A 24,665-nucleotide genomic window follows, 5' to 3' on the forward strand; every position below is an offset into this window, starting at 1 on the left:
TCAGTGGATGGAGGAGATCTGAGGAGCTGTGAGGTGCGGCTGGAAATGACTCAAAGGGAAAAGCATCCATCCTGAGCTGGTCTCTCCATCTCGGCTGGCCGGCTACACCAAAACCCTTGTGGTGTTCTGATCTTCAGCCTCTGAGCAAGGTCTCTGCAGCGCAGTGATTGTACTGCCGAGGCGGGCTGAGCTCTAGTTCTGTAATTTACCATACTGCAGTCAGCCTAGTGCTTCACTTCATGTGCTGCCCTTGTTTAAGGAATTTCCTGTCATTCGCCTATTAATGTGAGGGCAGAGGCATTTATCTTGCATCTCAAATGAAATTCAGGTCCTAGAGAGAGTAATTAATATTCTGTGTATTGCACAGTTCTGTAGGTGTGACAACCCTGTTCCAACTCATGTGACTATTTCTTCTTTCTTTTCTTTTTTTGAGCATTCTACGGAAGCAAAAGAGCTTGTTTTAATCTGAGGTACTTTGTCTTGCTTTGTTTTTTGTTCTTTCCCTAGCATCCAACGAGCTGCGCTGGTGGTTCTGGAAAATTACTACAGAGATTTCACAGTCTACAACCCAGCCTTGTTAACAGCCTCCAAATCGCGAGCAGCCAAGCACATGGCTGGCCTGAAAGTCTACAATGTTGATGGTAGGTGAGGTGCAATGTAGTCTCTGAGAATGGGTGGGATGGGGAGGGGCTGGGTTGGCTTTATGCTTTGTTATGCACACATTCTCACCTTTTTGCTTTGCCAAAGTCTTGTCTCTTGCTGGAAATCTTCCTAACAGTCCTGAGTTTGCCAGTTCCAGACGACTTTACAGATGTGTTTAGCCCACAATAAGGCTTTTGTCTTTGCCAGGTGAAATGGCCAAATTTTATGTCCGGCTTAATTATCATGTGGCTTGATAAGCACTTTTCACTGTTTGTCTTAGGCAGCCTCTGTTTTTTGTCACCCTTGGGTCATCTCCTTAGTTGTGATAGTACAATAAACACAACTTTTAACCTAAATGAGTTCCCCAGTCACTTATTATTCCGTTTCCCCATGAAGCCTTCAGGAAAGTGAAGGCAGTCGATACCAATGTGGGAAGAGGAAACGGTCTAAGCATCAGCTGCTGATGAAAGCAATGCTCTCAGTGCTTGTCAGCCTGCAGGCTTAGCACTAAATTAGCTATACCTGGCTTACACGTGGCCATGCTCCCAAATCATCATGATGCTAAGCAGTTCATGGAAATTCAGAGACAGATAACTATCCCCGTTGAGCTTTGCAATTCTACAAACCGTTTTCAAACTTCAGGGCTTTAAAGAAGCCTATTGGAGGATGGATGGATATCTGGATGCTCAAAGCAGTGAAAACTGGACTTAATCATTTGACACTCTCAAACCCTATCAGTGAAAACCAGGCTTGATAAGCAGGGTGTCCCCAGCAACCTTTATGAAAGTGACATTCCTTGGGAAGAGCTGAAGTTATGTAGAGAAGCTTTTATGGTGAAGAATGGCTGAAATCCTGTGACAAAATGTGGTAAGGCACATACTGCCCATGATTTCATTAGCACTGAAAGGCTTTGAGAGCTGGAAAGAAAGAACTAAAGGGATTTAGTTGGGCAAGGTGGCTCTGCATGCATGGTGTGGGGACTGAAATACAAAGAATATCTGTCACATGGAAAAACATGAGACATGATCGTTTTGCTTTCAACAACGTTTCAGTGCCTTATGGCTGTGGGGTGTTTAGTTTTGGTTTTCCTCTTTTCTTTTTCTGGTTTGTTTTTGGTTGGTTGGTTGGTTGACTGATTGGGGGTTTTTTCGGTTTTGGTGAGTTTCAAAGACATCCTAAATGCTTCCCCAAACCTGATGCAGCACCCCTGAGCCCATAAAATTAATTGAAGGTTTAGATCCTTACAAGTGAGATATTCCCATCCTGACAGAGGAATAGGGAAGCAAGGGAAGGAGAGGGACAGGCTTGCCCATCATGTGTCCCTTGCTGCCTGAAGTTCTTGATTCAGTTGAATTGGAGAGGGGAAGTAAACAGACTCGCTCTGCATTTCTACAGAGGTGAAATCATTCATTCCAGCTGCTCATTCTCAGTGAGGCCTGGTGTATGGAAGGTGAGGGCTTCCCAGTCCCACAGCTGTCTGCACACCGTTCAAACCCCAGAGCCTGTGAGGCTGGCTGTGGGATGTGCCACTCTGATAACTAACTGGCTCGTCTTCTCCTGCACCGAGGTATCTCTCTGGGAGGTGGCAGGGTCTGTTTTCCTGCAGCATCTGCTGGGACATTGGGGCTCCCAAGCTCAGAGGAAAATTAGCCAGTCTGACAGTGTGATAGCACCTTAGGAGCTGCTGGCTCACGAGACTTTATTAGAAGAAAAGGAACCAGAAACCAGCTGCAGATGTGGCTGGCAGGCCTTTCCATGTGTCAAGCTTGTGAGCCTACCAGGGCCTGGAAACTCATACCTTCCCTTGTGGGACACTGCCGGTTGCCTGGGCTGTTCCTTGTGCAGTGTCACTGCCTTTGTGCACATGGCAATCTCAGGCTCAGAGGCATGTCCTTAGAAAGATTCCTGTCCATTTTGCGAAGCAGTGTAATTCTGGCTGCAGCTTACCTTGGCAGCCTGACAGTCTCTTACACCCTTTGTGAAAAAAGACAGGCTACCTTAATAGCATTACTAATTTGTTGACAGCTTTTGTATTTGATACTGCAGCAACCAGGAAAGAAAAACATCTTGCTGTAATCTCTCTTACACCTTCAAAACCAGGATTTTCATTGTCAGGCATAGTCAATGAGGCAAATTACAGATCTAACCCACATTTGGGAGCTAGTGTCTCCCTTGAGTCATATCCTCCATTTCAGGGCTGTCAAGCAACATCTGAAGTGTTTAGACTCTTAAGAAGCTTTGTGTTTGAGTGCTTGTCTTTCCCACTGCTGAACTTCAGGCTTCTGTCTTAGAATCTGGTTTGTGCTTTTTAGGAAAAAAAATTAAGAGTTACCCTTGTATGAGCAGAACAGTTTTGTACGTGTCTGTGCAATTGATTGACCTTAACCACTGCCAGTTGAGAGTGTGGGCTTTCAGAGCAGTTAGCCATAAAAGCAACTCTTAGTGGTTTGGAGGCAGTCCTAGACTACTGCTTCTCTCTGGGCAGACCAAACTCTATCCTCTGTCTGTATAGAAAGGTTTGTAAACTCTTCTGGGGCAACATTTTTCCCACTCCCTGCCCAAACAGCCAAAGCTGTGGGCTTCATGTGCGAGTTGCAGAACCAACTACTGTATTTTAGGGTCGTAGTTAAGGTCTTATAGTAGACAGCTCTGTCACTTGACTGGGTATTACAGAGCAGATTGCAGTTTTCCCTGTTCCTGTAGTTGCGTAGGATCTGCTAACAGCAGCAGAAGATCCATTGACAGATGCTGCTCAAAGTGCCATGAGAAGCTACTACACTTATAGACCCCAACCTACCCTCATGCAGGATTGCTGCTCTGACAGCTTCTGTCCTTCTGGAAAACCCTATGCTTTGTCTAAAGGTGACTCTACTTCCCCTGCATCCTTTTCTTCCTCCCTGCGAGTAATTGTCTGCCATTTGGCTTTAATTTATTCATCTCCATGTCTCATTATGTTCTTGTGTTTGTCTTTCTCCTTTTTCCAACTTCTCACTTTTTGTGCTCTCACACTGTCTTGATGCTGAAATGTGGTATGTTCCAGCTGGCCTTGCCTTCAAACTGAAAGCGTATATAATGGGGGGTAAGTTGCATCCTCGGCATGTTCACCTTGCTCTGCCTTTGTGTATGTGCCGTGAGATCCTTCATCCCAACTAACTTCCCTTGTCCACGTGCCAGAGCCCCTCTCTAAACCTGTGCTGCCTAGCAGGGTTTCTACCAGAGCTGCTGAGGACCGGGGAAGGGTTCGTAATTTTGGCTGGGAAGGCTGGAGCCACAGAGCACTTGCGAGAGATGCCGTGGGGTGCTGGTCTGTCCCAGCCTCAGTCCTGTGGCAGTAACACCGCCTTTCTGTCTCCTTTTTGCCCGTCCTTGCCCCCCAAAGGCCCAGGTAACAACGCGTCGGGGCAGTCCCGTGCCATGATCGCAGCCGCGGCCCGTCGCAGGGACTCCAGTCACAACGAGCTCTACTACGAGGAGGCCGACCACGAGCGCAGAGTGAAGAAGCGCCGTGCCAGGTAAAGCCCTTCCCTTGGTGCTGCAAAACTTAGTCGTGTGGGGCTTGCCCAGCTTGACGGGGTGTCCCTGACCCGTGATTAAGGGCTTTAAGTCTGTCACAGTGAAGAAGCTTATGAAACCCACATGCATAAGGGATGGTGACAGCTTGCAGCTGGAATTATCTGAAGAACGTGCATAAAGCTGAGCTCATGTATATAAGGCAGATAAGCTAATGCAACGTCATGGATTAAGGAACAGTCCGGTGCTCAACAAGTCTGTTGTTACTTGCTGCAGGAAATCCCATTATTTTTGCTCATGCCGAGGCTTGTCAGCTCAAGTAATCCAGGGACAGGATCAGTGGAGCACTTGGTGTCACCCATTCATGGGTGAGGAGAATATTTGTCTTTGCAGACTAATAAAAGAGGCAGTTGGACTGCACTTTTCAATGAATTCAGGAGGAAAGACTTGACCCAGAAGCGGTTACATTTTATTTTGGAATGTAGTTATATTTTCTGCTAGTCACGCTTAGGCTACAGAGTTGATGCTTTGTTGAGGTGATCCAAGACAGTGTCTCTATTTGCTCTGGAGCCTAATTGCAGTCTGTAGTTAGCATACCTAACAGTTTGAGGCAAGTTGCTTACAGGCAGGCATCCCTTAACTGAGCTATGTTTGGAAGGAATGTGTCATAACTGGAAGGAGCTGGCTTGTTTTGTGTTTTCTTTTGGCAATTTATATTTCATTGGGAAAGTGCTGGCACAATGTGCCCCCTTGACTGCTTCAGTCTGACCTGTGTTCTATAGCTGCTGTCTTTTAGGCTCTCTTCCAGCCTCAGAGCCAAAGGAACTTAAACTTTCCTTTCTGTGGAGTGTAGCATCCTAACTTGGGCACATCTCCTTTGCTTCCGACTTTGGTTAGAACAGCTGCTTAGTCAGAGGAAAACCATCAGTCACTAGAAGATCAGACCAGATGTTTCAGGCCAGGAGATTAGAAAGTGATTTCCATCCCCCACCTCCCTTAAGTCAAGTTAAAAAGAACGGACAAGGGTCAGGGCTTCTCATGCTGTTCCTCAGATATAGTCTGAGTGCAGTATGCTACACCTCTGCTCGTGGTGAGGCAACTGCCCCTGGCTTTAAGATACTTTGGATATTGAGAGCAATGTGGACAGTCGTTGGTGACTCGAGTGGAAACTGAGTGTGAAAGAAGTCCTCTTTGGAGGGGCAAGAGAGTTTTATTGGGTGACTCCTCCATTATCATTTTTTCCTCACTAACTGCAACATAGCCCCTCATTTGTAAGTTAGCCCAGGATGAAGTAACGAGTGTTGTAAGGCATCTGTTCCCTTTTTATGGTGCGGTCTTGGTGTTTACTCACCTGTGCCAACACAGGAATGGTTTGTAGGGGATGTCTCTAGCTGCAGTGTTACAAGTGAAGATGGAGGGATGTTCTCACCCTTGCTGTTCAGTAGAGGGTGCAGGGCAGTCATTCGGCAGCACAAGTTCTGTACCCGGTTGGTGTAAGAGCAGACTGCAGCTTGTGAGCACAGTGTCTCAGAGTGGTCTGTGGCCTGGGTCATGCTAGTTTATAGCCAGTCTCCTCCTGACTCCCTAAGCTTTGTGCTGCAGTTCTGTGTGCTGGAACTGTTGTATTAAGACATACATTAAACACAAAGGCAGCTGTGTCTTGTTTGAGTCATGCAGCTGATGTTTATGCTGTGTTGGCAGAACCAAGTGCAATGCTCAGGCTTTTAAAATCTTAATCCTGGTTTATGACCCTCAGTTGCTGGATGGCTTAGGCAAGGAAAGAAAAACTGTTGTCTACCCCTCAGACTGTCAGTAGAGAAGATTTTATGTAAATTGATAGCAGGCAGTGACTCGATGGCAGATGGGAATAGGAGCTTGTAAATCCTGACTCCCAGGCTCTGCCTTATCCACAGACCCATCCTACCTCTCATTATGACTCTTACCATGCCGACTTTCCTTCTGCAGGCTTGTGGTTGCAGTAGAGGAGGCTTTCACTCACATCAAACGCCTCCAGGCAGAGGAACAGCAGAAAGCTCCAGGAGAAATGATGGACCCCCGAGAAGCAGCCCAGGCAATCTTCCCGTCCATGGCAAGGGCTCTGCAGAAGTACCTTCGCACCACCCGCCAGCAACAGTACCACAGCATGGAGAGCATCTTACAACACTTGTCCTTCTGCATCACCAACAACATGACACCAAAGGTAATGCTTTCTCTAGCACTGGTGCAGGTAGGAGGGAGAAGGGGGTGGCACATCTGTGTGTTCACACAGAACAGAAAGTTGTCAAGGGAGGTGACTGGATGTTTTCATAGTTGTTACCTGTGATACGATCAGTGCATTGTAGGTTGCATCAGATCTTAAAGGGAAGTAATATTTCCTCTGCAGCATCTTCTCTCTCTCTTTATCTGAAAATACCTGTGACATAATTGTTCTCGTATCCAGTTCAGCAAAGGGAGTACTGAAGAAGTGTTTGAGATGGTGGCTTTGAGTCATGGGAAGTTCTCCCAGCAGACTCACGGTAGCAGCATGATGCAGGTGGCAACCTGAAAAGGATTTTTTGTTTGTTTTTCTGTCCCCTGCTGTATTTTGGACTTCTTCTAATTACTGCCTAAATCTCTGTCTCTCTGACAGTGTTTCTAATTCATGGGCTGCTTGGTCAAATGTCAGTTTGCTGCTTCAGGCCCAGATTGTGACTGTTGACTTGCAAACACAGGAAGGGATTGAATGATAAGGGAAATGGGTCACACGATCCCACTCTCCACAACCCACAGTCCTAGGGAAGGATTACTCCTGGGTGTTCACCCAGGTCTTACTATACTAAGAGCGGAAATGCTGTCAAGAGATGGGCCTTATCATCTTCTCTCTGGGAGCCACCTGGGACCTTGCCCAGGTATGCAAGAGAAGGTTCTGCTGCCACGAAGATTGCAAAGAAGACTTTAAAACACAAGCAGCGTCAAACAGTGTTTCACGTTCTGCTTCTGGTTTTGCAGGCTCAGGCTGGAAACATGGGAACCTCTGCTTTCCACCTTAGCTTGGCTTGAAGGAGAGAGCCAGCTATCCTATCTCACTGTCTGGGACTGCAGTTTTGGGATGGGTTATGGGGCTGGTAGGGGAGAAATGACCTCTGCTCTACTAACTGCTGCCAGATGGCTGTGCTGATGGCAGAAATCAGGACTATAACTTTGCAAGCTTGCTGGGATGCACTGAAAGAGGATCTCCTGATGTTTTTGTCTACTGCCGGGGTCTGAAAATCTGGGAGGGACTGGGGCGATGTCTTCTGAAGTGTGAAAACTGGAACAATTTTCAACATGGCAAGCCTGTGCTCGTGGAGCCATACTTGGGGATGGGAAGAGAGCAGAGCAAGTTGTGGGGCCGGTGCTAACGTGTGTCCCACTCTTGGCAGGCATTCCTGGAGCGTTACCTCAACCCGGGCCCAACCCTCCAGTATGACAGGGATCGCTGGTTCTCCAAGCAGTGGACGCTCGTCAGCGAGGAAGCGGTCACAAGCGGGTTACAAGACGGCATCGTGTTTGTCCTCAAGTGCTTGGACTTCAGCCTTGTTGTTAATGTGAAAAAAATCCCCTTCATCAAACTCTCAGAAGAGTTCATAGACCCTAAATCTCATAAATTTGTCCTCCGCTTACAGTCTGAGACTTCAGTCTAAGGGATTTGGAGGGTGGGTTGTTTGGAGATTTTTTTTTTTTTTTTTCAATATTGTGCTTTTGGGTTTAATTTCCCCAATGCTGACTGAAACTGGCAGATGATGGACCAGTAATATTTGACCATCTGCACTTTATTTGGAAAGGGGAGGGGGGAGTTGGGATATCTTATCTAGAAAGAAGTATCTTAAGAGGCAACAGGGTGACTTGGCTCAGTTAGCTCAGCCTTGGAGACAGAACAGATTTTTTTCTTTTCCCCCCTCTTTCCAGGCATACTGTAAATCTCACGCTCTCTCTTTTTCTGCACAACTGCAACGTCAGTATTTTTGTTGGAGTGCTGCCTTACGCCATGTGCACGCCTGCTCTGTTGTGTCTCTTCTTTTGCTACCTGTGGCTGTTCCTGAGAGGGTGTTGCTCACCTCTCCGTTATAGAAACCTGCTGACACGGGGGTGCAGCAGCCCCTGTTCACTTGGGGAGGAGGCAATATCAAAGGGCGGGTGTGTGAGAGTACTTCTATTCTCTTTTATTCTTTTTCTCTTCTCCATGTGCCTCTTCTGTCAGTGCCAGACCTGTGTGAACATAGTGGGGTGGTTTCACTCCCTGTGAAGTTTCTTGTCTTGAACTGGATCAGCCCATCTTTCAGCTTTTTGAATTTTTATTACTTTTTTTTATCAGTGCTTGTTAGTGAAATTGTTTTCTGTGGCACGGCTCCCTGTTTTCTCTCACCTGCTTCCCTCTCTTTTGCTTGTACACATCTTTGTCGGGCACTCCCAAGGCTCCCTGTTTCTATCCCCTTCTGTCTGGCTTTCTGAATGTGTTTCCCCAGGCACTGCCACTTCCTTTTGCACCTGCAAGGGCATATTTGCACTGGGGCAGGGGTCAGTGAATAGCTGGCTCCTCCTCAGATAAATCACAGACCCTCCCTATATCTGACAGCCTCTTTGAGGGGAAGGGGGTGCAGGCAGGAATGTGCCCTTCCCTCTCGAGCCAGTTTCAAGTGTGTCTGGAGAAAAGACCAGCAAAAGCACTTCCCTCCTTAAGGAGAGGAGCCAGGGATGGGCTGACCCCTGCCACGTTCACTTGCTTTGGAAAATTGTTGTGCTCTGGAAACACTGCAGTGAGCCCTTCCCCACCTTACACCTTCAACTGTAGCTAAGAAATACCAAACAATGTTCTGAATGTTGAAAATCTGCCTGCCTTTCTTGGCCTTGCTGTGCTGTAGGAGTTTCTGCTCAGTGCTAGGATCTGCTCCTGAGAGAGTTTTGTTTGGAAGGCTGCCTTTGGCCACCAGTGCAGCTTTCATGTGTGAATTCAGTGTCACCTGAGTTTTATGGGGTTCTAGAAAGTTTGTTTTTAACAGTGACCTAAATCGGTGTCTGAAGTCTGATTGCCAGCATGGGGGCATCGCATCAGTGTTCAGGTAACAGAGCTGCTAGGCTGGCAGTGACCTGCCTTCAGTCAGGTACCCCTGAGATCCATGTGAATGTAAATGTTCATTCTGCTCAGCCTTTTGCCATGCAAATATCTCTTATCGGGCAGGATCTGGCCTGCCCTCTGGAACCAGGGCCTTCTTCCTTATGTTAGCCAGTGCCTTTCATTGCCAGACTGCAGAGTCTTCTGAGGAAGGCTGTAACAGCCCCACCTGTCCCCTTGCCTTTCCCAGGCCTTTCCTGGGCTCCTCCAGGAGCTCCTGGGGCTGCCTCCATGCTCCCACCAGGGTGAGGTGGCCAAGCAAAGAGTAGAGCTCGTGGCCCAGCAGGTGTGGGCTGACTGGTGCCCACCACGAGCTGGTGGGAGGGAGCCGTCACCTTAAGCAGAGACGCTGGGGACAGGGCAGGAGGGTCCATCCTCTTCAGCAGCAATGGAGATGCATGTCCAACAGCACCTGTGGATAGTCCTCTTGGGATCAAGGGAGCACCCTGGGGAGCAAGGGTCCAAAGTGATGATTCCCTATCCAAGTGACCCCTGCAGTTTCCTTCACCTTTCTTACAAGTGTGTGGTAGTCTCCTGGATCCTTTTTTCTCCCTGTCATGTGCCAGATGTGGTTATGAAGAAACTAGATGGCATGATACATGATGGGATTAGGCCCTTTGCCCTTAAAGGGTGGGAAGTAGGTAGACTTTTCTCTTCTCTAAACCCGGTGTTTGGGTTTCTTTGTAGATCAAGCTTTCTGGTAGTCTGTATGGGGACTCCTTTATTGCCTGTGGCCTTTGCAGCATTTTACTTTGAAAAAATAGGTGGGTTTATTCCTTTAAAAAAAAAAATGAGAGCATAAAGTATCTTACACTTGGCTCTCCTAAAGATACCTGCACCTGGCTTTTATGATGTGCATAACCAGTAGGGTGGGAGAGACTGGGAGTAACTTGGGAGACTGTGGAGCACTTAATGCCTGTGTGGAGGCTACTGCCTGTGGCTGAATTGGCTCATTTCTGTGAAGCCAGAACAAGAACCACCTTGCCAGGGGCTTGGGTGTGCCGTGTATGTGAGAGCACCTTGTCACAGGCACATCTGCAAAACTTTCTTACTTTCCCAGGATTTCCTTCCCCTTTTCCCTGCCCCACGGGAAGGGGGGGGGGGGCGGTATCTGACACTATCTGCTCAGGAAACTCATGTCTTAATTTTGTTAAATCCTTTAACACATGGAGAACCAGACAGAAGCGGTTTGTGCTCACTCTGGGTCTGCTTCCTCATCTTCGTGCTGTAGTTCCATGCTGCCTTTTCTGCCTGCTGCCAAAAAGGACACTGTCAATGGAGGCCAACTCCTACATTAAATGTTCTTCCCTATGTCAGCAGCCTGAATGTTTTGCCGGATGAAATCTGAAGGAAAGGACTTGGCCTCTCAAACAGTCTCTTTAGAGATGCAACCTGCTTAGAGGTGAGGACAGACTAAAAGGGGAATCATGACTCCTGAATATTCCCTGTTCTGGTATTTTTAATGAGATTTTTTAGGGTCTCTCTTGTTCCCCTCTCCATGCAAAATCAGGGGACCACTGTCATATCTACCTCACTGGGGTGTTGTGAGGCTAAACTCAACTTGCTGTCAAGTGCTTTGAGATCCACAGATGAATCTGTGGCATCTATAGGAATTCAAGTTCTTTAAAAAAATACTGAGCGGTGAGAGCAGACTGGTTTGTTTAACTGTGTTTATAGCCAGCTAATGAGTAAGAGTCGAGTCATAGGGAATGAAGCTCTGGTCCAATTCCTGCAGCCTTTGCTTCTGCCGAGCTTGCCAAGAGCTGAGCATAAATACAACTTGTAGGGTTTGTCAGCCAAGTGGAGGCTGTTTCTCCGAATGCCTCTCCTATCCTGTACTGTCTCCTTGCACATATTTTCCCTCCTCTCTCCCAGTCTGGATATTTTTACCTGGCTGGGAATTGTGGGGGAATTTTTTAGAATTCAAGTGTTTTTTTAAGACAACCCTATTTGTGACAAAGTGGACAGTGTCCCCCTCAGAGGAGATCCTTGCACTGGACATCCTTCCCTGGAAGCTGAACCATTCAATAGGGTGCTGTGTTGTCTAACCAGGGGTGGTGGTGCCCCACTCCTCCCTTCCACGTTGGCATGGTTCCTGTGATTCTCAAGTATGCTGCTTGAATACTTTTAAGGCTTTGGTTTTTAGCTCTCAGATTTGTTACAGCCTAAATCCAAGGCCATGCTGAGATCTTGCAAAACCAGATGCAGCTCAGACTTTCAAGTGTTCCAGAGCAGATGGAAATGGCTGTGGGTTTCCACAAAGGCTGGCTTTCTCTTTCATGGCTAAAAAGTGAAAGATTTGGATTTCTTGCAGCTAATCAGACCGTAGGGGCAGATATTAGACCCCTACTACTTTGCCAGTCTTGTAAATAGGCATGGGCAAAGGTTTTAGCACATCTATTGGCCTCTCATTGCCATGTGGCTTCAACCATCCATGTGTAGGCTCTGTGGGGCTGCCCCAGTTCTCAGACTCCTTTCCCACTCCTGGGAGACAAGCAGACAGCACTCTTGGAAGTATAAGCATTGTAGGACTCCACTCCATAGTGTACCAACCCTTGACCAAACTCTTGTAATCAGCTTAGGGAGGTTTGCTGTTACCAGTTTTCACCCTGCAGAGGGGAGACGTTGCCATCCATGCCCCCCTGTAGGCAGCAGGGTAGCTGAGGAGAGATGCACTGGGCATGAAAAGCTGTGTGATGCAGCTTGATCACAGAGCAAAGTCACCTCCTGCTTCAGGGGTTGCCCTGCTGCCTTCAAGAGCAATGTCCCCCCAAAGGAGGGCACTGGAGAGAAAGGCAGATCTGATTTCAGCCTCTACCAGCTATTTCTCTGACTTCTGCCTCTAAAATTTTTTTCTACCAGCAAAGCGTGTCTCTCCAGCTTCCATCCTCACTTCTGTGCATTTTTTCCCCCCAAAGTTCCCTAGTGAGGCACAACAAGTATCTGCTGGGAAGGGAGGTGCTGAGGCTGCAGTTTAGAGCTTGGGGGCTGCTCACAGTAAGGCTCAAGTTTGGGGAGATCTGAACAAATACTGTCCCTCATAGAACCTCCTAACCTTTTCCTTTGGAATGGAGATATCTGTGCAAAACCTTGGAAATCTGCTGTATGTCAAAAGGTGAAGGGAAGGAGTTTCTGGAGCTGACTCTGCCCCACATAATTAGCTTTGAAAAGTCTTGTTTGAGATGTGCTCACTTCCAGCACTTGCTGCTGAAGAAACTGGAAAGATCCATAACTTGCTAAACATGGAAACCTTTTGAAACCAATTTCATCTTGCTTACCAAAATGTGTAAATCTGCCCTTTTTCAAAGGTAGGCCAAAAGTCTTGCAGTCTTTTGCAAAATTGCTGTAGTCTGGTCCCAGACTGGGTCCTCAGTTGTGCTCAGTTCTGCCCAGCCGTATGAGAGCTGTTCACAAGACGTGTGTGCAGGTGTCTGTTTTCTCATTCAGCTTGTGTGTGTGTCTTATGTGCTTTTTCCCTTCTAGATATGTGCATTATACATGTCTCAAGCCTCAGGCCAGGCTTAGTGGTTTAGTGTTTAAACTGTGTTAAGAAGGAAGTGCTCTTGGAATTGAGCTGATTTTATAAAACAAACAAACAAACAAAAAAGGTAACCCCCCAAATTTCTCTTCTAAAAGAGATGGCTTTGGGCCATGACGTCTCCTACAGGAGTGTGCGTCCTCCTGTGCTCAGGCTGCTGCCTCCAATAGAGGATGACCAAAAGTTGCCGTTTCTGACAACTGTGACCGGTGTGGATCGCTTCGGGGTGCTCCGGAGCCAGGTCCTCGCCGCCCCAGCGGTACAGCTGGTGTTATCCACCCATCTGCGTCCCTCCGAGAGACTGCATTTTTTTATCCCTATAGCACACAGAAGCCCTGCAGGCAGCAGGCAGCCAGCCCTGGGTGTGCTCTGCCCAGAGAGGGAATCCCTCCTTCCCTCTGGCTGCTTCCTGGGCACCTCTCACCAGCACCTAAGGATGCTTGGGGCCATCTCCTGTGTGCGCAGTGGGGAGATGCTGTGGCTCGCTACCTGCACAGGCATGACTGTGAAGGAATCTTACACTCTTCTGTGCCTGTTTCTTTGATTCAGCATTATTGTGTCTTGGGGAAGGGGGTGGGGGTGAATGCCCTTCCCTCACCCTCCTTTATCACTGTGTAATACTTTTTCTACACACACTGTATAGTAAGAAGGGTTTTGCCAAGGTTTTCTAATTAATAGACACTAACCAGCATTTCTTTCTTTTTTTCCTCTTCTTTGCACATGTAACTTTAACTGCAATGGTACATGGTCTTTCTGTTCTTTTCTAATTGTGGACTTCAATAAGCAAATTCCTGGTGTCTGTGACATTAATGCACTGTGGGTCTAGCCTTGTAAATTGTTCTGTTCCAAGCTGGGTTCTCTTAAGTTATAGCTGGATGGGGTTTTGTTGTTTTTTAAACTGAAACATAAAACCGTTTTACACTTTGCATATTTTGTACAGTAAAATTCTGGAAATAAACTGAAACCAGATTTGATTGTCCTACTCCTTTCTCTTATCCTTTCAGACGAAAAGCTCTTCTGGTCTTCAAGCATTCCTTAGCTGTGGCTAGGAGGGGCCCTGCAAACATGTGGTTTAGCCTTTTTGAGGCTGTCTTTTTGTCACCCTCGTCCTAGGCCTTTCTGATCTGCCGCGCCACAGTAAAATGCAAACTCATTTATCACTCCTGAAGGAAGACTGGTAGGTGACTGCTTTGAACACCTGAAATCTCAAATGATGGGGAGCAAATGCAGCTGGGGAGGGGGGCATGATTAGAGTGGGAACAGGTTTTTCTGCCTCCTGTGTTCTCATAGTTTGCACACAAATTATGAAGTGCAGGATTCATTGCCGAGTTCCTTATTTGGCTTTGGTGAGAAGAAGGAGTGGCAAGAGGTAGAAAAGCCAGTGCTCCTTGTTGGTGTGGATGCAAGACTGTGCTCTTCTAAAAAAAGGTGTAGGGATCTCGCCTCAATAGCATCTCTGGGTGCGGCTTTCCCCACCATCAGTTTCAATACGCTTCATGCCAAGAGCTGGGAAAGACCAAGCAACTGTGCCCGAGGAAATGTAGGAGCAGCTTTCTTGCCTAGACATCCTTTGGTACCCACTCTTCGAGCAAGCCCCCTTTAAGGCAGAGTACCTTGCCTCACAGCTGTGCCCTGCCCAGCAGATCTTGGTGTCTTCAGCTACTGGAAAAATCCACAGGATGCTGCTGTGCAGTGAAAAAGAGTGCAGCAGTTGTGGAAATAAGCAGCACTCACAAACACACTTGTGGAGAGAAACAGCCACATTCTCTGCCTGGGGGGAGTAGAATATATTTGGGCTACAGAGAGCTGAACTGAGGCCTGGGAGGAAGCAGGAAGGGTGGGATGGGGCTGTGTTCTGTTCTACCTCCTGTCCTCCCTTGATCTCCGCTTTTGATCTGTCCCACTCATCCTGCTGATGCTTTGGCAGTGCCCAGCCCTGGATTGTTTGGAGGGCAGCTCCCGGAGATGGGCAGGGAAAGGAAATGGCATTGCTGCTGCCCTGCAGAGCCTACAGTGGGGGTGCAACCATTTCTTGTCCCCACCTGCCCCCCACAGGAAGACCTGACTTGCTGGACTGGAGCTCTGTAGGTAAAGCCTCTGTGGGAGTCGGCCACGGGTGTGTCATGGGAAGGTGAAAGCAGCAGGAATTTGGCATAAACAAGATACTGCACTTGTCAGCCTCATCCAAGGCTCTTAGTTGTGTCTTTACATGTGAGTTCAGTGTGCTCTGTTTCATTTGTGGGTTAGTGCTAATACTGAATCAACACATGACTGCTGCCGTTCATGGCACTTTCTCCCCTGCTGTGGGTTGTGAAAGCTGGTGGAAGGAACAGGCTTTGCTAGAGGCACTAGTTCCCTTGGCCTTCGCCCAGAGCTCAGCTATCTGAATCATAAGGGGCTGTGGTATGTAGCTCAGCAGAAATTAAAGCTGAAGGAGCTGATCTGGTTTGGCTAAGTCTTTCGCTGAAGTTGCAAGGGCCTTTGAGATGTGATGGAGCCTGAGGTGCAAAATTGGGTTAAGTATTACAGATACAAACCTCTGACAGAAAGGGGAGGGAGGCTTTTACTGGAAAAACACCACCACTTGGAGGGACCTGGCATCCTGAACCAGAGGTAAGGACCTTCTCCTGAGGGGCATACTGGACTTGAGGAAGAGTTGCCTTTCCTACAGTGCCTTTCCTGACTGTATGGGAATGAAACACTGACTGCCCTGAGACAGCACAGCAACAACTAGTGGTGTAGGGTATTTGGTGGCTGAACTGTGGCTTAATTCGTAAGATCAATTGACCCCCATAGGTGATGGAACCAGGCCTCACAGCTATGGATGATCAGAAAACATCAGCTTTGGGGAATGAAGTGGGGATCTATGGGGCAAAGGGACCACATGCAGTCAGGGTATAACAAACAGGTTAAGAAAGGGATTTGTCACCTTCAGCAACTGACTCCACAGCCTTGCTTGAAGCACTAGCAACACCTCACCGTACAACTCTGTTAGCTAAATTAATAGTTCAATGAGACATCTGGCTGAGGAGGTCAGCAGGGCTTCAAACCCCAAAACAGCTTCTTCCTGTGCAATGAACTGGTTCTACTGTCTCAGCCTCAGGTCTGGACTCCTAGGAAGTACAGTTGGAATCGACCTTGAGGGCTTCCAAGGGGCCCTGGAGCTCAGGGCAAGTGGGGTGGGTACGAGGGGAAGGGGATCTCTTAGCAGGACATGGTGTCTCACAACAGCATGCAGGAAGGGAAGGTGTTTTGGGAGCTGGCCAAGCAGAGTGCTTTGATTTGTCTTTCAACACCATTCCTAAGTTTATGTTGGAGTGGGAAGGTGATGGGTTTAGGTTACAGTCCTTTCCGGTATTGACAGATAATCCCCTGGGGCAAGGGTAACCGTTCCCTTTTCACGTGTGCATCCATGCACCGCTAGGTCAGGAGGTGCTGAGAGAGAAGAGAGCACTGAGTGCATGTCTGCAGAAGTGAGCAGGGGCGGCATAGTGGGGTGATTGCATATGCATAAATCACTGTCTATGAACAAGGTTACCCGAGTTGCTTTGAAATGCTGTAATAAGTTTTACAGCCCTGCTGTGAGCATGTGTGCTAGTTTATGTCGATGTGTTGCTAATAAAATGGGAAATACGTAGTAGTCTGTGTTCAGGTTGGGGCCCACTGCAAAACTGCCAGCCTATTCCAAAGTCCTGAGCTAGTCTTCCCTTCCTCCAAAATCTGGGGACCTGAGTGGAGTGAAGACTTCTGTCCAGGACCTGGGGCTCGCTGTGGTTCCAGCTAAGTTAGTGCAAATAACCTGGGGACACAAGAGTCCACAAGCAGCCGTACTGCTGGTTTTTGGCCTCCCGAAGCCCATGAGTCCTGCCCACAGGAGCATGAGAACCATTGTTTGCTGGAGGGACCACAGCCAAGACAAAGGGAACAATCAGTCTTTGGGCTCCGTGTGGGCAGCACTAAGTACAATTTAGAAGAGGATGAAGGAAGATAGCTTTTACCTTGTTTGGATGTGCATTTGGGACAGCTCAGTGCATCCACCTTGCTTATGTATCAAAATATGGAGCAAACAGCAAAACCTCAAGAGAGAGAGTAAGACAAAGAAGAGGCAATGTGAAGTCAGTGGAAGAGACCTTGGAGATTAGGGTGTGGTTTTTCCCTCCAGCATCCTTAGAAACATGAAGGTACAGAGATTTAGAAAAATGAAGACACCACAAATTACTCTAGGCATGAAACTACTCTGTAAATTGAAATATTTTAAGTCTCTTCCAAAGGCAAAAGTCAAGATTCCAAATGGTTAAACATCTACAGTCTTGCTTGTCTTTCTTTTTCTCTTTTGTTTGCTTACTTATTTGAAAAGGTAGTACACATGAAAAGTGAATGCATGGCAAGGAGCGAGTTCTTGACAAAACACATTTGATTCAGCCTCTTTGAAAGTTTTAAGAGACATTCAGAACATTATAACTCTTTGGACCTCTCTTCAGCAAGTCAGATGTTGTGGGCATGCTTTAAAAGAGAGAACAAGAAGGAGCTGATTATATCTGGGCCACAGATGTGAAACAGATCTGCAAACCTTTTAGCTTCTATTTTGTAAAAGCTCATTCTTGAGTACTCATAATACCAGATCCTACAGTTAATTATAATTTTGCTTTGTAAGTGGTTGTGAGAAACTGGTTTAGTAATTCAGTAACTAGACTGTGGGAAGCTGTGCAAATTCTTTCAGCAGTTTCATTTTGTGGGGACTGAAATGTTCCTCAAACATTTAGTTACTTTTGTTGTTCAATAACCTCTCTCTTTGTCACTAGCAGGAGCAGGGCTTGGACGTGTTGGACTGAATTTTAAAGCAAAAATCTAACACCAGGCAAAATTCAGGGCTGCTCTCTGGTCAAACATGACTTTATTTTTACCTGTGTTACTGAGGGAAGGACCTGATTCAAGCTGGGCTTCCTCCAAATCCAAAAGCAGAAGATGAGGTTGCCCATGGCTATTTAAGTCATTTACCACCCATGACTGAAGGAGAACTCGGTCAGGACAACCACTGGTTGTGTCTCCGGCAGGGAATTGGCTTTCTGGCTGCTGTTAAAGTATGGGATACCCCCTCCAGCAAACTCAGCTCATTTAGCCCTGGAGGCTTATTTCTTGTATGTGAAGCCATGGCACTTGTCTTCTGCTCAGATGGTGAGCAGAAGCGGTGTGATCGCTGGTGTCACTGGGGGTTACTGGTCTCTTTCCACGGTGGCAACAGTTAGGGCTTGATTGCAGGCTGATGGTTCCTCATCTGGATTTTGGGACAATGGGAAAAGATGCCCACCAAAAAAAAATTCTGGTTTTTCCTCAGTGCCCAGGCTGGTGAAATGGCTTCTCCTTGAGCATGTCCCACCTGTCCCCCTCAAAATGAAAGGCAGTGACAGCCTTGTTCGACTGTCTTTCCCCTCAGAAAGGAAATGTTGTCCATCCCAGTTGTTGTCCGTGCCAGTTCCTGGCAGTGGTGTGGGGGAGGCTGCTGTCTCCTTGGGCTGGGATGAGCCCAAGCAGTAGGGGCAGGGAAGGGCTGTGTCCTTAAGTGACCCTCAGTACCATATGCTGTGGGGGTGGGTTAAGAAAAAGAGGAAAACAGGTTAAATAGAAATGGAGAGAGAAAATTAAGTAGGGGAGCCAGGGAGGATCAGAAGAGTAGAAATTCAAGAGGGATGAAAAGAAGGTGAAAAGGCTTGTTTTCTTCTTATTTTCCATAGCATTAGGGACAATGCCCTTTGACAGGGGCTTGGCAAGAGAAAGCATGAGGGGGGAGTGAGGCACCGGAAGGATCTTTACTTCCATCTCTGTTTGTAATCTGATTCCAGAAATGGATCTTCAAGCTGCAAGAAAGTTCTGTAGCTTTTTTTTTTCCCTTTAAATAGTTTAGCACCTTTTAAACCTGGCAGAGAGTGTTCAGGGAGCAAGGCCGAGAGGGCTGGCTCTGCACTCATGACCTGTGTCATCATTAGACATCATCTTCTGCCAAACAGGTATGAGAGCCATCCCGTGGCTGTCCCCCAGGGGTACTGACCATCGAAGCGCTGCTTTGCTAGATGCCAGTGGTACAAGGGAGTGGCAAAAAGGGAGCAGGGGATGCTGCAGTGCAGGGGGTTGACACACACGGTCTTGGGTCTCAGGTAGGACACAGTCCTGCTGGTGCAGCCTCGTTACTGAGGCCAGTTATCCTGCCTGCTGCTCTCTGCTGCTACCAGTTTCTAGCAGATGGTCTTGCACTGCATGGCATAGACATACCTGGGGTGTAAAAGCAGCCACAAGGCAGGGTGCTTTGTCTCGGAGGGCCTTGGTTTTTGTTGCCTGTTTACCTGCTCCTCCTTTTCAGACCCCCAGGTCCAGGTGTTGGTGTGCAACTGGCTCTGTGTGAGACTTCCTCAAAGCCAAAGCTCAAAGCTTTGCTGCAGTGGAGATGAAACCAGATGCAATCTTGGCCTCTTTTCACAGGACTGCAAGTCAGTGGCAGCTGGGAAGTGATATGCTCCTGTCTAATTAATTATTTTCCTGGGAATAAAAGACGATGTTTTTTGTTTGGTTTCTGTCATGAATCAATCATTTCTTTAGGTATGATGTGCAGACAGACATGAAGAAGCAGCTGGTGTCCTCAGCTCCACGTTCATGTTGGTGTCTGGCTGAGCAGCTTTGTTTTGGGATGGGAAGCAGCCAAGATCTCTGGTTTCACTACGGGTCCATTCCTCTCCCAGGGGAGACACAGGAACCTCAAAACTCCTCAGAAACATCACAGAAACCGCTGACCCTGAAACCGTGGAGTAATCTGCTGTTTCCAAAGTTCCTCTGTTGTCCCCTCCTTCTGGAGCTGTTTCCCAAATGGTTGACATAAGCTCAGAGCAGTTTTGGGTTCACAGAGCCTCTACATCAGTGACCTTGGGCCCACTGCGGAAACTTTCTCCTCCATGCTGCAGTATGATAGCTGCAGGATGTGGCTCCTGGTGGCTTTCCATCTGCCTTGGTTGTTGCCCATGAGCAGCACGGGGTGGCCTGTGGTACAGCACACCAAACAAATCCCTTGGCTGTGGCCTCTGGCCCTGTGTCTGGTGACTGGGAGGAGGTGGTGGTGTATGACTTGGTGTTCTTGCCATGTATCACTTGTGGGGGGTGGGGTCCTTACTGTCATTGGGGGCTGGTAAGACTATCTTTTGGGTTATTTTGGGTACTTACTTGGCAGTGGTGGATTAATGGTTGGACTCAATGATCTTAGGGGTCTTTTCCAACAAAAATGATTGAATGATTCTATGAAGTAACTGATCAGCTTGAAGTACTCACAGTTGGATGAGGGAAAAATCCAATTACTTGTCCTTATGTGTGTTAAGACTCATTTAATATGTCTAATTAACATGCTGGAGAAAAAGAACTATTCTTGAAGAGAGGGACAGTCTTAACAGATGTGCTTGCAGAAACACTCAGTGCTGCTCATGTACACAATTTTTTTTTTTTTTTTTTTTTTTAATTAAGGGTTTTTTGCAGGTTCCTCACCCAAATCAACCTTTTGCTTGTCAGTGTGTAGTGGGGGGAGTTAGGCTGACTTAGTTCCTCTGGGCCACCACTGCCTTTCAAATGCCAGTTGTACCTAGTTCTGACAGAGGAGCCCAGGAATACCTGTGCCTGGAGTCCTGTGTGTCCTCCCCATACCACTGTTTTACTGATCCTTGCAAGGAAGTCACTCAAGTTTAAGCTGCCATCTCCTTCACAAGAGGTATTGCCTCATTCAGCAGTTTGGTCACTAGGATCTTGGGGCAGATGGAGTGTTACAGGTAAATGGGTTTGCTGCCCACCCATCCTCATTGCTGGAATCCTTCCTCTGCTGCAACATTTCTTAACTTTTCATGTGTTTGTCCTAAAAGCTGATAATAAACAGTTCCTGTTTGTGGGCAAAGAGAATGATGAAAATTGTACTGGGGGGATTAGGCAAGAAAGAAAGGGCAGCCCCATCAAGGACTTCACTGGCACCACGAAGGAGTGGCAGCTGTAGCATTGGCCCTTTCAAAACTCAAGGAAAACTGTCCATAAAACACTGGTACCAGTCCACCAGCCCCCATATGAGCTCAACCTCTACACTTCTACATTATTTATTCTATTTTCCCCCCAGAGCTCTGTTGCTTTGAAATATATGAAACACCTGTGCACTTGAACGTGTCCGTAGCATTATTTGCAGGGTCTGCCTGGGTAAGTTGTGCCTCTCAGTGCGTCTGGAGAAGGGCACATTAGAATAGACAGGCATCCACAGCAGGAGGGGAGCTACATGGAAAGTATCCAGGTAGATGAGATGTCCGGAGACTGTGCTAGTTAGGAAAGGCAGTAGAGCAGCTCTTCATTTATTCTTCGTGTTTAGAGTAACTGATATGGAGCTGCAGGGCCTGTGCAGGCTGTTGCCTTATGAAGGGTGAAACTGGGCATGTTTAACTCCTAGGAATAGCCCCAAGGTAAAAATAAGCATGTATTTTTCTCAGGTAAGTAGTTGTCCCTTAATTGCAGACTGGGAGACCACTAGATGGCCAGTTTTACCTCTTCTTGCTCTTTACCAGTGTGCATGAATGAGACCTTGAGTCCTGCCTGCTCCCTCTCTCTCTGAGCCAGGGTCTTCCAGCAAACCTCTTGAGGAAAGAGCTCAAAGGAAAGAGTAGAAGGAGAGTGCTGGGCACCCTGGTGGCCAGGAGAGAGGCAAATGTGAGAGGAGAAGGGGACCTCCATGCTGAGAGCACTCTGCATTTCAAGGCTTTTGAAAGTTGTTCGTCACCCCAGAGCAACCAGGTGAATGGTTTCCCCCCAAAAGTTGGTTTGTCTTCCAGGCAGTGCTTATGTATCATAAGGAAGCAAGAAAGCATGAAAAGTTGGCCGGGGGGCTTTGCTGCCTTGTCTATTCTTCTAATAGCTGTGTCTTAAAAGCACATGTTGAATGTTTTATATTCAATGAGGAGCTAACTTGGCCTACAGTCATATGCCATATTAGCACAGTATTCATTCATATGCATAGAGATATATAGATATCCAGCCATGTGTTGTTCATACTGCATTTTCTACCAAGGGATATGGCATACATAGGAATATATCAATACTTTGGCTTTTTGATACCCGTAGTTTCAAATTTCTGTTTCAGCTAATGTAGAGGAGAGTCAAAGAGACTGATCAACAGGCAGCAAAAAAAAAATCTATAAAATCTTGCTTTGTGGTTCGTCTGATAAAGGAAATATATACTGTGTGAACCTTGTTTCTCATCAGGCTGATTCACACTTGTGTAATGAGCTCTGATTCTCCTGTCCCTCACACTGTTATTTCCTCTAATATCACTTACCTCTGACGTAAGCCAGTAAAAGAACAGTCAGGACAATGTTTTCCATCTGTAGCAAAAAAGGAGATGCACACCCTACCTATGCTAACAAGCCTGAACAACTAGAGAACATCCTTATAAATGTGTATATAGAGATAAAACTATCTCCGAACTCTCTGTTCATTGTACTATTGTCAAACCTAATAAGCTAAGACAATTGAAATCTGCTGGCATGGGAAAGCAGGGAGATTTAATGCTGCCACAGTGACCTGCATGTGGATGGTGCTGCACTCACCAGGACTGTGTTGCAGACCCTTTGCTTTGTGAGCGACCCCCTTGACTGCAAACTGGCACCCTGAGCTCCTGCAGTCAAAAGATGTTTCTCGCAGGCTACTATGGGACATCCAAGTCTCTAAGCAGGGAGTAACTGTGCAACTAAATACTTAAAGCCAAACAACTTGAATCCATTCGCCGCTCATTGCCCGACGTACCTCATCCAATATCAAATGTAGTTGGATGGGTGTGTTCCCTCCCAACATCTTGGTCATGGGAATAGATGCTACGTGGGCTTTGAGTGAAGAGTCAGCTAAAGCCAGAAGGTCATGGGGAATAGGAGAGCTTCAGGGTGGGCCCCTATGGATGTTTCCATTGGCTTGACTCAGTGCCATGGTCTTCAAACTCAAGAGTTTGGACTCAGACCTGGATCAGCCTTTCCAGCAGTTCAGGAACTTGCAAGCTTTTATGCCTCCTATCAGACCATCTGCACTTCCCCGGCCATGACCCGAGCTTTCAAGAAAAGAGGTTCAGACAGAGGGCATGGTGACTGATTTTGCATCACACTGCCAGACAAGAATATCCTGTTGTTATGTGGAATCACTGAAAACTTTAATAGCATCCCTAAAACCTTCCTCCCCTCCCAAAGCATTTTGCTGCTCCTAGCATTAGCTAGGGACTCCCGCAGCAGGACTTGCAGGATTGAGTGGTCTTGGCAGAGTATCTGCAAAGGGCATTGTGTTTAATAAAAGGACTAAACTTTACAGTGGCCTTCTCAATGTCTTGAAGGGAGATTTGGTCTTTGGATGTTAAGTGCTGGGCTGATGAACATGGAAAACACAAACTGGCTCCCTGCGTCCCTCTGGCAGCAAGCAGGCAGGCACTTTTCTCCTGCCCTGGGACACTCGGGGCAGATTCCCTGCAGATTCCTATTGTCCTTACTAAGGAGGCATGATTTGCAGCGGTGCTGGGTGCCTGCAGGCACTGCCCACCGCAGGGGCAGTCCCGGTGGCTCAGCACCACTGAGAATCAGGCCAGGGGGTCCCGGCAAGGGCAGGGGCAGGGGGAGCAGGGCAGGGGGCAAATAGGAGCAGCAGTGCTTGCTCAAACACAGGCCTTCCAATGGAAGGACCTGCCGCAGGGGGAGGGCTCTCGGGCCCCACAAGTCAAACTGCACAGAGTCACAGTTAGTCATCGTCATCATCGTCGTCGTCATCATCATCGTCTTCATCATCGTCATCGTCGTCGTCATCGTCATCATCATCGTCGTCATCGTCGTCATCATCATCATCTTCAGTATTTATCTTCCCAGAAAGCACATCTTCTATCCAGTCTTCCAGCTCCTCAGCTGTGGGCAGATCATCATCATCTCTGATGTCCATCCAGATGCTGTCAGCCTGCAGGGACAGGTGATGGGATTAGCTGCACTCAGAGACACAGGCAAGAGATGGGGTTCTCTACTATTGTAGGAGTAAGGATTGGACCATGGGTGGGATACAGGGTTGGTGGCAGCATTAGCTCCCTCTTTGCCACAGCTTGTGGGCAGACTCAAGCAAGGCATCTCTCGGCCCATGCACTGGGATTACCGCTTCTCTCTGTAGTGTTGTTGTATCTGGCCAGGGGCAGTGGGACTGGTCAATGGGTTTACATGGGTGAGTGGTATTGTGTGCCCTGGGTGAGATGTGTGACTGCTGCCTGTTCCTCTCCTGCACTGCCTACGCCTGTGAGCAAGAGCACTGCCTACCCAATGCATTGTTCTCACTCTGTCTGGGGAGTTCTGTAGACTCCAAGTCTACATAAAGAGATCTCAAAGAGACCAACTGTGCCAGTTCCCCCTGCATTGCCCCAGTTCATAGGACATCACAGCATTTCCCTCCTTCCATCCTGAGCCCTTTTGGGACCTCTTCCTTTGAGCTTTTATACCCCTCTGTCATCACTCCTTCTCCCCAAACTTCTACCATCACCTTTGCTTCAGGATTGTTTTCTGGACTCTCCACTTGTGATAGTGGTTCCTCCTCCTGGAAGACCCTTTCCTCAGATCATCTCAGCCATGCTACAGTTGAAAAATGGTGAAAACCACCAATGCCCTGGTGCCCCTGCTCTTTCCCTCCAGCTGTCTGCATTACCTCCACAAACCAGAGCAGATGGGGGAATTCAGTAAGAAGATGATGACTAAATTATAACTGTTACCCAGGGACAGCAAGCATAGCTTGAATGGTCTCTGAGGCCTGGAAATCAAGATTTTCCTCTCTGCTTTG

At 47.5% G+C, this 24,665-nt stretch overlaps 2 protein-coding genes across 4 annotated transcripts in view; one reads left to right on the forward strand and one right to left on the reverse strand.

Annotated features, from left to right (window-relative positions):
• VANGL1 (VANGL planar cell polarity protein 1) overlaps positions 1-13,795 on the forward strand; it is a 46,824-nt gene extending 33,029 nt beyond the window's left edge. For all 3 annotated transcript variants that reach the window (XM_027730430.2, XM_027730434.2, XM_027730431.2), the window contains exons 5-8: positions 508-641; positions 4,022-4,154; positions 6,118-6,352; positions 7,554-13,795. In XM_027730430.2, coding sequence (XP_027586231.1) covers positions 508-641; positions 4,022-4,154; positions 6,118-6,352; positions 7,554-7,814 — 763 coding nt within the window. In that variant the 3' untranslated portion in view covers positions 7,815-13,795. The remainder of the gene's footprint in view (positions 1-507; positions 642-4,021; positions 4,155-6,117; positions 6,353-7,553) is intronic.
• Positions 13,796-22,922: 9,127 nt separating this feature from the next.
• CASQ2 (calsequestrin 2) overlaps positions 22,923-24,665 on the reverse strand; it is a 32,285-nt gene continuing 30,542 nt past the window's right edge. Inside the window, exon 11 of the mRNA XM_027730437.2 lies at positions 22,923-23,804. Coding sequence (XP_027586238.1) covers positions 23,595-23,804 — 210 coding nt within the window. The 3' untranslated portion in view covers positions 22,923-23,594. The remainder of the gene's footprint in view (positions 23,805-24,665) is intronic.

The sequence above is a fragment of the Pipra filicauda genome, unplaced genomic scaffold (assembly GCF_003945595.2).
Source record: "Pipra filicauda isolate LSUMZ 115617 unplaced genomic scaffold, ASM394559v2 scaffold69_size3009148_pilon, whole genome shotgun sequence".
In the NCBI taxonomy this organism is placed as follows: domain Eukaryota; kingdom Metazoa; phylum Chordata; class Aves; order Passeriformes; family Pipridae; genus Pipra; species Pipra filicauda.